The sequence below is a fragment of the Pinus tabuliformis genome, chromosome 8 (genome assembly GCF_031772625.1).
Source record: "Pinus tabuliformis cultivar Carrire ecotype Pingquan chromosome 8, CPIR1, whole genome shotgun sequence".
Classification (NCBI taxonomy): domain Eukaryota; kingdom Viridiplantae; phylum Streptophyta; class Pinopsida; order Pinales; family Pinaceae; genus Pinus; species Pinus tabuliformis.
In genome coordinates, this window is record NC_142294.1 from 1,914,385,342 (window position 1) to 1,914,398,267 (window position 12,926).

The window sequence follows — 12,926 nt, forward strand, 5'->3', positions numbered from 1 at the left end:
TTTAAAGATAAATCCTCCAACGACTGGTTGGGGTGATCCTCGTCAAAGCAATCTCAACCGTTGATTAGGATTAAAATTTCTTTTAATCTCATCCGTCAAAATTTTAAATTATTGAGAAATTCGAATTTTTCAATTAAATGCATTTTAATTAACTCAAAAATAAAAATTTTGAGTTAATTTCCTAAAAAATTTGACTTTGACTTAAACCCCATGGACCAAAGACTTAAAATTTAGAAAAATAATTAATTTACCTCAGTCTTTGGACCTTTTAAAATTTGAATTTTAAGGATCCACGAATTTTTCCTTTGGAAAATTTAAATTTACCTAAGACCTATAATTAATTAAATTTCTGGCTTAGGATTTTAATTAATTTTTGACCAAAAAATTTAATTAATTAACCTATGAGGGGATAAATTATTTTTCCAACCCTCAAGGCACTTTGTATCATTTACATCACAAGGGGGAAAACCCATCTGAAATAGACCTTCACAGACTATCCATTTTTGCCACACAAATATAATCCAGCAGACTAAGCAATTTGTAATAAAATAACCTAACCAAATAGTTATGATTATTCCCAAATCACTTTTACATAGACTCGATCTATAAAACAAGGACTCGCCTAAGATCCCGGTGACAAAATTCATTTCGGCTTTGGGGTAAGGTTGAAGGAAAACTCTGCCGACCATCCAAGAATGAATTGGTGAAACAAAAAACCTCCCGGAATGTAGATCGTCACTAGAAAAATAGGTTTACTTAGGCAATTACATACATGACACAGATCTGCTAAAATTATTTACATCATATACATGCAGAATGGGTTTACATTATAACATGACAATCAGGTTGATGATGAAAGCTGAACGACACGAACACGTTGATCAGACGCTATCCCTCTTGTGAAAAAAGGGGGTGTACTGCTATGGGTCGTTGATACGTAGTGGTCAACAAGCACCAAGTATGTTAGATTTCAAGGGGAGGTATTGTTAACCAAGCCTTTGTTTTCTTTGCCCTAACTTCTCTCTACAACCTATTTTAGAGACTAGCCTCAAAACAACTGAGGATTAAGGGATTTACTTAGCTAGGCATATAATTGAAATAAATCAAGATTCATGTATTTCACCTAGGTTCTAGGACTTGCATCTCATATAGGATAGCTAAGCATATCTTAAGAAATAAGTGTTCATCCGGTCACTTGGTATTTAATCAATATAAAACAAGTAGTTGACTCCATAAGGCACTAGTCTCATAAAAGATTCAATCTAATCCTTTAACTTGCTAAAATCAACCAAGTGGCTAGGCCATTCAATTGTGTCTCCCAGACTTGTTGGTTGCCAACTAGTCTCACTTTTTCATATTCCATAAGGACTAACGCCCATAGGTTGCGGTTGGGAGACAACTATAATGGAGAGGTTGGGTATCAGAGTGACAGCACCTGACTTGTGACGTCGCATCGTGCCTGTACAATATGAGTGACAACAGGTAGCACCACTTAAGGTGTAGGTTTTGATGGTACAGATGATATAGGGTATTTTCAATGGCCTATCAATTTTTTGTCATCATTTTATTCAAGAATAGCAATTTTCCTCTAGCCATTGCCATATTGTGATTTTGTTGGGGATGAATTTTTGTTTTGTATATGACATGGCAAAATATTGTGATTTTGCAACAATGATATCTGTATCCGTGCAATGTAGTTTAAAGTTACCAATTGAGTTGGGTGTTACTTTGTTTCACTTGCTTAGATTGAGATGGAATTAAAATGCGATACTTGGTGAGGTTTTTCTAACACTGATTTCTTTGCAATCTATAAACTTCTTTGTGTAGAGTTTATCATTGACTCAATTGTTATTAAAAGAGAATTGATGGTGGTGTTGTTCCCAGGTGTCAACATGTGATTGCTATAGATATCAATCCAAAAAAAATTGTTTATGCTCAACACAATGCAAGAATATATGGAGCTGCTGATAATATTGATTTCATTGTTGGTGATTTTTTCGAGCTTGCTCCTTCTTTGAAGGTACATTCTTCTTTCCTTTCTCATCAGCACTACGTTGGAAAGAATGTGACAGATGATTTGTGTCTTTTGAATCTCTGCTTTATGCATCAAGATACTGGTCCTGCAATTTTGCCTATCTTAAAAGTTAAAAGTAACTCCAGTCATGCCATCCAGTTATGATGAATGCATTTTCATGGTTTGTAATTCCTGGCTTCAAATAATGATTGTCTTATCTATTATTTTGTAAATTCAAGCGAATTTCACTGATTGAAAGTAAGCATAAAGCCAATATCTAAGAGGCCCCGGTTTTTGTACATTCTACTAGGTAAAAGAAAACATTTTGTTGATATTAAGAAATACTGTTTGGTGAAGGGAACCCATAACAAGGTCTGTATCAGAACACATTGATTCTTATCTGCCTCATATAGGAGCACGGTCATATAATCAATGAAATTTGGTAGAAGAAATTGTCTGCTGTAATCAGCACTGAAAAACACCAGTTACATAAGGGATTTTCCATCTAGATTTTTTAACTGCCATGAACCCTGATAATGCCTTGTAATTTTCTCCCATTTCTTTGCTTTTTACTCTTTAGTAATGCTATTCCATGGACGTGGCTGTGATCAGAAAAAGGTGCACAATTGTTGAGACACTAAAGTGCAGAATGCATGACAGTTTTTCTAGTAAGTGAAATCTAGCTGAGGTATCGATAAACTAATTAAAAATTGTCCCCAGGTAACAATGGAAAACAGTGGATCCAAAGTCTTTTATTAGTGTTTGACAGGCCAGCTATTAATTACAAATCTGAATAAGGACTTGTGAATAAACAAAATAGCTGGATATCAGAGGGAAAAGATTAGGAAAGATGGATTGATGTGAATGTGTATTTTCTTCTTTTTTAAGGGTAATTCCAATTAATTCTATAGACATCAAAGCTGCTTAGGGTTTCGTACTAGCTTGTGAGGGATACAATTACATTTGTTTTGGTTGCTCAATGGTACTTTATTAATTGAGTGAGTTTCAGCTTTGGCATAGATGCCTTAGCCAAGGGATATCTATTTCACCAAATTAGCCTAGGACGTGCTTCTGGCCTCACTGGTTGAGATCAGTTATATCATAATCGACTAATTCAAACTGAATCAGCCAGTTTGAATCCATTTTGGGTAAAACTTGTTTGAACTACTAGCTGACTGGGCCTTCTAGTTGAGTTAGCCTTTGACTCAGCCAATCCCAAAAGGATGATTAGGCCACTTATCTGAGCGCCCAGTCAACCTAAAAGATAGAAAGACGAAGAAAGAAAGAAAGAAATGCCTTACTCCCTTTAACCTCTAAACCCAACGGTATAAATATACTTCCCTGTCACCTCCTTTCACTTCATACATTTCTCATTGTGAGCATATGAAGGACTTCCATTCATTGTCCAGCAAACCGTTTTAAACCTAATCTTCTTGTCTAGTTGGCCTTCTTTTCGGAATTGTATCTTTCTTTAAATGATAATTTATTAAATTTAAATTTAAAGTTAATGTGGGATCCTCAGTTCAGGTATTTCGTGATGGAATTAAGCCCATCGGACCACATGGAGAAGGTAAAATATGGGCAATGTTCCACCAAGTTTCCAGGACGAGGGAGTGAGGGAGCAAGGATACGCGGGAGCGGCCTATGCAAAAGCTCCCTGCCAATTTTTAGGAAACATGGGGGGACTTCAAGGTCTTAAAAGCTTATAAATATAAAATATAATTTATAAATTGAGTCCACTATGACAATTGGGTTTGAATTGAAACGCTGCAAAGCATGATCATTGATATGAATATCATTTTCTAATATCATATTAATTTAAAATTCCAATTTATAATCACACATCATACATTATGATTAAAGTTTAAACCATATTGACGTTCCACTTCCTACTATGAACATTGAATATTGACATAAAATTATAAAAGTCAAGTTTGATACATCAAGAGTCAAAATTTTATAGAGTCAGAATAACATAAGAACATCAACATATCGAAAGATTAATGAGCATAATTTTTCTCAAGCCTCAAGTTAATACCCCGCTAGTCTCTGCATCCAACTACTGCACGAATAAATAAGGATCAACCATATCACCATCTGAATCTGAATCACTAGCATTCTCAAACATGCTAAGCGGCATACGAACCAACCCCATCTGTCTCTCATCAAGTCTCTCCTCCATATCTACCTGTGCATCATCCTCTGGATCAACATCCCATTGTGTTGCTGGTCCCTTCAAATACTCAGGTGTCTTCCTATGCTCAAGACGTAGGGCACTATGCACAACAACTAACTTCTCCTCTCTTTTAGAGGTAAGCTTGTTCCTTTTGATAGAGTGGATGAAGCTATATGTGGACCAATTCCTCTCTGCTGCAGAGGAACTAGGAGCGTCTTGCGAATGGAGTGAAGGGCTAGGGCGATTAATGAATTAAATTTATAAGAAAACGAATTGAAACCCTAATGTTAAATTTTAATTATAAACAAAAGTTTATTTAAAAAAATTGGGCCCCTCGACCCCCCACCTCGACCCCCCACGACTCCCTTTTCGGAAACGACCCCTCAGCACAAGGAAATGTCCCCCTGGCACATCCCCCCTGCGTACGTTGTTTTTTGGGAGCGTGGGGAAACGACCCCTTCTCGTCCCCAAGTCCCTGGAGCGCGGGGGAGCTAGGAAACTAGACCCCTAGGGGGGGCCGAGTCCCCGTGGAACACTGAATATGGGGTATTTTTTGAGTTTTAGTACAACTTTTTCAGTGTTTCATCATATATGTAAAATAGGAACTCTATACTTGTGTTAAAATTTGGTAGCTCAGGGATGAATTTCTCCTAGAAGAAATCATATCTTTCAGTTCTGTTTGAACCACCTATAATAAAATTTCATCTATAACAATTCTAATATGAATTTTCAAAAATATTAAGTCACATTTCAATTTGGAAGTGACTTTCCGAAAATAAAAAGTCATGTCTAAATGATTAAAGATGATCTCGACATATGGAATCCACTTTAAAATCAAATCAATCATGATTATACAAGTCAATAATTAATATTTTTAACCTTACTAGTATTATTATTATTATGATACTATTATCTATAAAATAGTCTAAAGCCATTCACCTTTAATGGATTAATAAAAACAAATTTTCTCATGGAATAAATAAATTAAATTGAGAATCTCTTACTTGGCAAATCGAACCTCTTTCTTGGAATAAAATAGTAACTCCGCACCGAAGAGAATGTAACTCTCCCTCACTAATTCAATGTATGACAAAAAGTGTAATTCCTCCTCATAAGTGCACTTGTAACTCCCTTATTCAATTTGATTTGTAACTCTCACCAAATATTCTCTCATGTTTAAGTGTAATTCTCTTTCTCTTCTTAATTCGATTTGTAACTCCTCAAGACAAGTGTAGCTCTCTCTCTATTCTTGGGATAAGTTACACTTCTCAAGTAACTCCTCCTTCATGGAATTCGATTCTCCTATTATTGGCTCAAAGCATGAATTCATTTTGTAACTCCTCTCCTTTCTCATCTTTAAGCAAGAGTAAGCGAGAGTTGAGAGTAGCATGTTCATTGTGAGGAAGAAGAGCAAGTGTTGAGTGTGTGCAAGAGAATTGTGAGAGCTAGTGAAGAGCTAGAGCAATGGAAGAGCTGGAGCAAGTGTGAAAGATATGATCTAATCAAGAGAAGGAAGAGATTTTCAAGCAAAGAGCAAGTTCATTTCAACTACACGTTGATTAGACATTGGTGACTTTATTCATTCTCATTCTCTCTCTCTCTCTCTCTCTCTTTGTACTCTGCTGAACAATTGAAAAAATCTAATAAAAGAAGAATCATTTGGGCTTCTCCTTGAGGGGTTTTGCCTTGGTCATTGGAACTGTTGTCACTCAGATTGTACAGGCACTGCGACAATGACTCAGGTCGGGGGCTGTCACTTTGATCCCTAACCTCTCCATTCTAGCTGTCTCCCAACAATAGGCTATGGGGGGTAGTCCCTATGGAAATGTGAAGATGAACGACAAGTTGACAACCAACAAGTTTGGGAGACATGATTGAGTGGCCTAGATACTTGGTTACTTTTAGCAAGATTAGAAGATTAGATTAGATTTAAGTTGTGAGACTAGTGCCTTATGGAGTCAACTTCTTGCTTATTATCAATTAAATGCCGAGTAATCGGATGGACAATTGTTGCTTGGATAAATGACTATTTTTATATGAAGTGCAAATCCTACAAGCTAGGTGAGAATTGAGATGCAAAATCTTGATTGATTTTAAGTTAAATGTTTATTCTAAGTGTAACCTTCCTCTTAACTATTTTAGAACTAGTCTCTAGAGTGGGTTGTTGGATGGAAGCCAACGGGAAGCAAGCAAAGGCTTGATTAACGATACTTCCCCATATGTTCCTATAAAATTTGACTTTGACTTAACCACCAAGGTCCAAGGGTCCAATTTTTCTTGAAATTTCCAATATTCCCTTGGTGGAGGACCTCCAAAAATTAATTTCTTTTAGATCCACAAATTTTTCCACTTGGAGAATTTAATTTCTCGAACATTTTAATTTGTTGACTCTAACTAATTAATTTTTTGGCTTAGGATTTAATTTTATTTTTGTCAGAGAAATTAATTAATTGACATGAGGGGATTAATTATTTTTCCACTGTCAAATATTTTAGCCATGGTGTCTAAGTATGAGGGTCCACATTTTTTACATAAGATTTTACAAATTCAACCCTCAAAGGGGGAATACCCGTTTGTCATAGTCCCTCAAAATAATTACCCAATTTTGCGACACAATATGATCTAGTAGACCAAGTGATTTGTAATAAAATAATTTAGCCAATTAGCTTAAATTATTCCTAAATCAGTTTTACAGTAGACTCAACTAAAACACTAAGACTCACCTAGGACTTCGATGATAAATTCCACCTTATCTTTCGGGTGAGGCTGGAGGGAAAAAAATCTGTTGATCATCCGTGTTTATAAACACAAATAATCAGTGAGACGAAAAACCTCCTAGGATGAAATCCATTGCCAAAATCGTAGGCTTATCTAGCTTGTTACATAATAAAATGGTCATACTAGCATCATTTACATCATAATTTTGCAGAATGGGTTTACAATGACACAAAACAGACTGCTGGTTAATGATTCTGACTTTGAAAAAATTCTTCGAAATCATCAAATCCTGTTTCCATGGAATTTTTAAAAAATGGGTGCAACATCTGGCTCCATTTGGGGATACGTTGCTTCAAAGGAGCAATGTGAGAATCCCATAATCTTGTAACCAAGAAAACATAAGTCCATCAAATAGATATCCATTCAAAATCGAAATCATAATGCATATATAGAATATCTGCAAGAATAGAAAAATCTACTCTAACAAACTGAAATGAAAGAACATATAACTTAAATGCATGAAAATAAAACTTGCTAGTGACATAGATGAAAAGGAGTAGGGTTGGAGATACTATACAAAAGATGCCCCATGGTATTGGATGTCATTTGTGTGGCACAATCTCGAACATCTGTTTGCATACAGGTAGATCAATTGGTTGTTTATCAAATGTCCCTTACTGGAATTTGACCCTCTTTGGTTGATGTAGATTCTGATCACTGTGTTGTGCATCTCTGTCACATTGAAGCCTTCTCCTTTTTCTGCTCGGAAGATAGGATGGAAGATGTGGCGAGAGGAAGTGATAAACTGGCTGAATGAAGTCTGACTCAAAATGCGGTGGATGGCGTTGTGGCTTAACTTCTTCACCTTTTTCTGGTCTTTTTGGATACTCAACATGATATCTTCTTTCAACTTCCCTGTATAATTTGACCATATCACCTGCTGCAACGGGAATAATGGCATATGATAAGTCCATCTGAATAAACCCACCCAAGTCAACTACAAACTTCCTAGATAGGAGCATTCCCTATACATCTAGAACATCAATAATATCTATATCCTCGGTGATGATCTTATATGGATAATTAGTGAAGGATACCTGTAGATCTTTGACCACACCAAGGACTCCAACCTTTCTAAAATCCATTGAGCAAATGTTACGGTAAGGTCTAGAAATTCTTAAGTTCAATTGATCCATAACCTTTTAAGTCATAACATTCATTGATGCACCGGAGTCAAGCTTACATTTATGAAGCACACTATCATTAATATCCAAAGTCAGCTGATGATCTTCATTGGTCATGTAGCAGTTTAGATCCTTTAATTTAATTTCTTCATCTTTAGGACTGTTATCGATATTACCTTGTTGAACCATACCCAAAGCCTTGAAGAATGATGCCCACTCAGATGGAATCTTTAGAAGCTCAAGCACTGAGACAAACATTTTAATTTTGTTAATCCAAGTGGCCCAATCGACTTTTAATCGTGACTTGTATTTTTCAGAAGCAACCTGTTTACTTTGACTTTGTTCTTTACCCTTCCTTTAATAAGTGTAACCATTACTTTTAGCAATTCCTAGAATCTGTTCCTCGGATGGCTTTTCACCATACACCTGCATTATGGTATCTTTTTTGTCACTGAAGTTATTGATGGTGAATGAAGGAATCATATCTGCTCAACGACTTTCCTTGGAAGAACTTTGACCAATATTGTTTATTTGTTCATTAGCTGCTTCATCCAAGATCTTTCTTGCAAGGGCACATGCACTTTCCTCGTGGAATCTTTCACATGGTCTGCAAGAAGGGATAAGCTGATCAACATTGGAAGACTCAAGCGGAGTAGGAGGCCTCTGATCACTAGGAGGATTTCTTCTTGACCATGGATTATTATTTCCTCTGTTGTTATTATTATTTCTAGGATGCATATTCTGGGCTTGATTTCGTTCCATTTGAACCATCCTAGATTGCATGGCACTCATATCTCGAGCATAATCAAGTCTCATTTCCTTAACTATCTGAGTTAATTCTTTAATTTGATTATGCTCGACCTCCTTAATTTCTTTTACCTTAGATTTAACTGAACCTTTGTTAAAACCAAGAATTTCTGACTTACCCAAAGCTGTTTTATCCTTCTCTAATTCTTCAACAGTATTTTGTGCAACAACTAGAGTAACAGGCTTGGCACGTCTAATCTCATATTGGTTGTCAACATTAAAGGCTTCAAGATATTGCTCTAATATTGTCTTATTAGGTGGCTTGTAATCCAGAGTCATATCTCTAAGAAGACCATTAAATCTTTGGTTAAAGTCCTCCATTGTTTCATTTTCCCTTTTCTTAATGGAGTTAAGCTTTTTGACCAAATATTTTCCTTCTCTTTTGCCCCCAAATTTGTCTCTGAATGCATCAGTGAGGGCCTGCAAAGAGTCAAAACTATTATCTGTTTTATCATGAAACCAATCCAACACATTATCTTCTAATGAGAGAACAAACAATTTTGTTCTGACGTCCTCATGATTGTATGCAAATCTCTGTATAAAGGTGTTGAACTTCTTTATATGAGCTTCGACATTGATGGCATTATTCCCCTGGAAGGTTGGAAGCTTGTTCATAGTAGATTCATTTGGAAGATTGTGAGGATATCCCTGAACATTGGTAAAGTTGCAAGGCCTGTAATAATTCATGAAGACTTGATTGGAAGGAGTAATGAAAAGCAAGTGGATATCAAGGAGGGCTTCCTGTCCGAGAAAGATTAAACGCTCTCTAGAGTGTAAGTTGTTTAACCGAGCTCTTAGAACCTTTTTAGGATCGGGGGCGGGGTTAACCAAGCTACCGGGACTCCTTCTAGAGTAAGCTCTTGTGAATGGTTGGATAAGTGGAGTCACCACCTAAATAGGAAACCAACCAAAATGTTGTTGGAAATACTGAGAGGGGGGGTGAATCCATATTTCTTTTCAATTGTTACTTTTACTAGTTAGATCACTTATATTTAGAACACAAAATGAACAATAAGAATAAATGTTTTTGTTACTTTCTTCTTTACAATAAATCAATTACAATATATGTATGGCTAGAACACAAAATGAACAATAAGAATAAATGTTTTTGTTACTTTCTTCTTTACAATAAATCAATTACAATATATGTAGGGCTCCAACCCTAGGTGAAGACACTGATCTTCAATCTCCCAGGCTCTAACCTTTATTTTCCAAGCACCAAGTTGGACTTCCAAGGCTCCAACCTTGTCAATTTTGAGGCACCAACCTCAAGGGCTCCAACCCTATATCTGGTTCAGGCTCCGACCTGGTTTCTTGAGGACTCCGATCCTCTAGGGCTCCAACCCTATCCTCCAAGATACCAACCTTGTCTTTTTGAGGCTCAAACCTCTTGGGCTCTGTTAGCGCTTGAAATTTCACCTCAGGCTGAGAAAGGTAAACCTCAAGGCAACATCAAACCACTTAGCCTCGTAGCTAGCCCTACGGGGCTGGAGAGGGCTCTCTCCGGTCTATCTCGGTGAGATCTTCAATGGATGAGATGACCAATAGGGTAACACTGATTTTAGGCTAGTAAACTGATCAAAAGGGTTGATTTGGGGTTTTTAGGGTTTTCGGTGGCAAATTGAGGGGATGGCAATTTTGGGTGCGGGGATTGGACACAGTTTTTGCAGGGGGTTCTTTGGGGCGAGGTAGGAGACAGTATTGATGCCTTTGATTGAGGTGGATGGTCAGGAATGACAGGTGAGGAGCCAAGGAGAGCAAACAATAACTTTGAATTCCCCTTAGACAGTAAAAAACATTGAAATTAAACAAACTTAAAAGCAGAGCATGGCAGGGATGAATTCTTACTTTAACACTTCATTTGTTTAATGTGCAGAAGTAAAAGAAAGGAAATGATTCACATAACACACTTACAAGTACATTGAGAAACACACCATCAACACATGAGTCCACAAGAATCCCAAAGAGGACTGCAAAAACCCTGGTCTTCCTAAGCCAAAAATTGCAGAGATACAGTGAATAATACAATGATAGCTTCTCCCTCAAGAGTCCAACCATGAAAATGAGCAAGAAAGTACATAATATAGATGATCTAACCTCTTTCCCTGCCTCCATGGGTCGAGCTCACTATCCTAGGAGCTGTTTCAACCACTTCTAAACTAAGCACTACAAACTAGGCAGTCAAAACAACTTGCCTCTATAAGCTAGGAAACCAATTCATTCATTTAATATTTACCCTTTTCATGAATGAATCTTCTAGAAGTGTTACATAAGAGTAAAAGTGTCTTTCAAGTACAATAATTACATCAAAGAGAATCATAATTCACCCCAAAAAGTCAAACTGGGTCAAACTGCGTTATTCTGAGCTGTACAGTGCATTTTGGAAAAATCTGCCTGACGGGTCGCGCGCCTTTGGAGCCACTTTTGGGGCACTTGCAGGTGGCCAAATTGAGCAAGAGTAGGCTTGTTGGAAAGGTATGTGAGTCTACTTTCCAACCCAACTGGAATTTTTGAATTTGGTGGTCATTTGCCCCTCCAAAATTGCAATCTCCCAAGACTGCTTTCTGTAACTCAAAAATGTGGCAGAAAGTCAAATTTTGCTTGTTTTTTGACTTTCTGGAGGCCCAAAACTTTATAAAATCTCAAGTCCATTGATGAGCATATATAACTTCTCATGACAAGTCTGGAAATGCTGAGTTTTTGCAAAATGGAGTTGCCATGATGTAGGGTCGCGCGGGGGGTGAGACCCGTTAATGAGCAAAAACCTGTAAATTGCCTGAAAAATCAAAATTGACCCAAAATTTTCAAAATTTCTTGGGATTTGTGCTGTGGCTGGGCTATTTAGTGCCATGTTCCTTTTGATGTGATGCATTCTCAGCCAGAGGTGGAGTGTTGCTTTCCACTCGAGGTGAAGTGTTGTTTTCTACTCGAGGTGAACCACTCTGAATACACCTGTTGACCTTTTCAGATGCCCTATGCAATGGAAACATGTGTTCATATGGAGCTGACACATTTGGGTATGGTCCACCTTGTTGATAGTCATTAGAAATCCCCCGAGTTGCATTGCCCTTCACCAACCTTGTGTGTAATGTTTGAAAATTTTGTGGCTGCAAGTAAGCATCCTCTACAACCATCTTAGACCGAGAGTCTTCACGTTTTATATCATCCTGTGATATCCTGGTGTATAAAGAAGGATTCTGGGGCCCAATCACAGCATCCACTTGAGCTGCCATTGGTTCTCTAATTCTGTTATCATTAGATGCAGCACCACCTAGAACTTCACCATCCCTACACGACTTCATGAGACGATAAGCAACACCAACATGATCAAAACTTCCAGATAGTGGTGTTATAAGGAATTCATACCATCTAAAATGACACACAGCAACTTTGTCTCTTTTGAGGAGATAACCAAGAAATGTCTCAAATTCTAATGATTGTTGCCGATTCTGGCCAGCTGCATGAAAATAAACTCGAGGCAACTTTGATAGTGGAAGCATTGCCGCTGGAGTCATCTCCTTAACATGCAAGGCTACAGGTATCTTCACTAGAGAATTGGAGCATGAAACTTGGCTGATTGGCTTTCCATCTTTGTACAACATAATAAAGGTATTTGACTCATCTTCTTCGGGGACCTTATTCAAATCCATCAACACCATTCTCATCCTCGATTAAGCAAACCTTGCAAAATTTGGCAATTTGTGGCTCCTTGGCAAATTTGCAGGCAGTTTGATATTGAGGGCGCTGACGGGTCGCGTGCCTCACCCAATGGGTCGCGCGCCACTGACGGGTCGCACCTGTGTAAATTTTGCACTGGAAAAGGCAGCCTGATGGGTCGCGCGCCAGGCTCAACGGGTCGCGTTTTGCAGGAGGCTTTTGGAGGCCTTCCCGGTGTCGAAATCGGGCGCAGGATAGCTCGTTGGAAAGGTCTTTGAGTCTACTTTCCAACCCAACTGGAATTTTTCAATTTGGAGTTCATTTGCCCTGTCAAAAATCAAATCTCCCAAGACTGGTCAAAATGTGCCAA

General features: G+C 37.6%; 1 protein-coding gene across 5 annotated transcripts in view; it reads left to right on the forward strand.

Annotated features, from left to right (window-relative positions):
* The window catches only part of LOC149244118 (uncharacterized), a 336,741-nt gene that overhangs the window by 208,978 nt on the left and 114,837 nt on the right, over positions 1 to 12,926 (forward strand). For all 5 annotated transcript variants that reach the window (XM_089374743.1, XM_089374746.1, XM_089374744.1 and 2 more), the window contains one exon: positions 1,885 to 2,020. In XM_089374743.1, the coding sequence (XP_089230869.1) occupies positions 1,885 to 2,020 (136 nt within the window). The remainder of the gene's footprint in view (positions 1 to 1,884; positions 2,021 to 12,926) is intronic.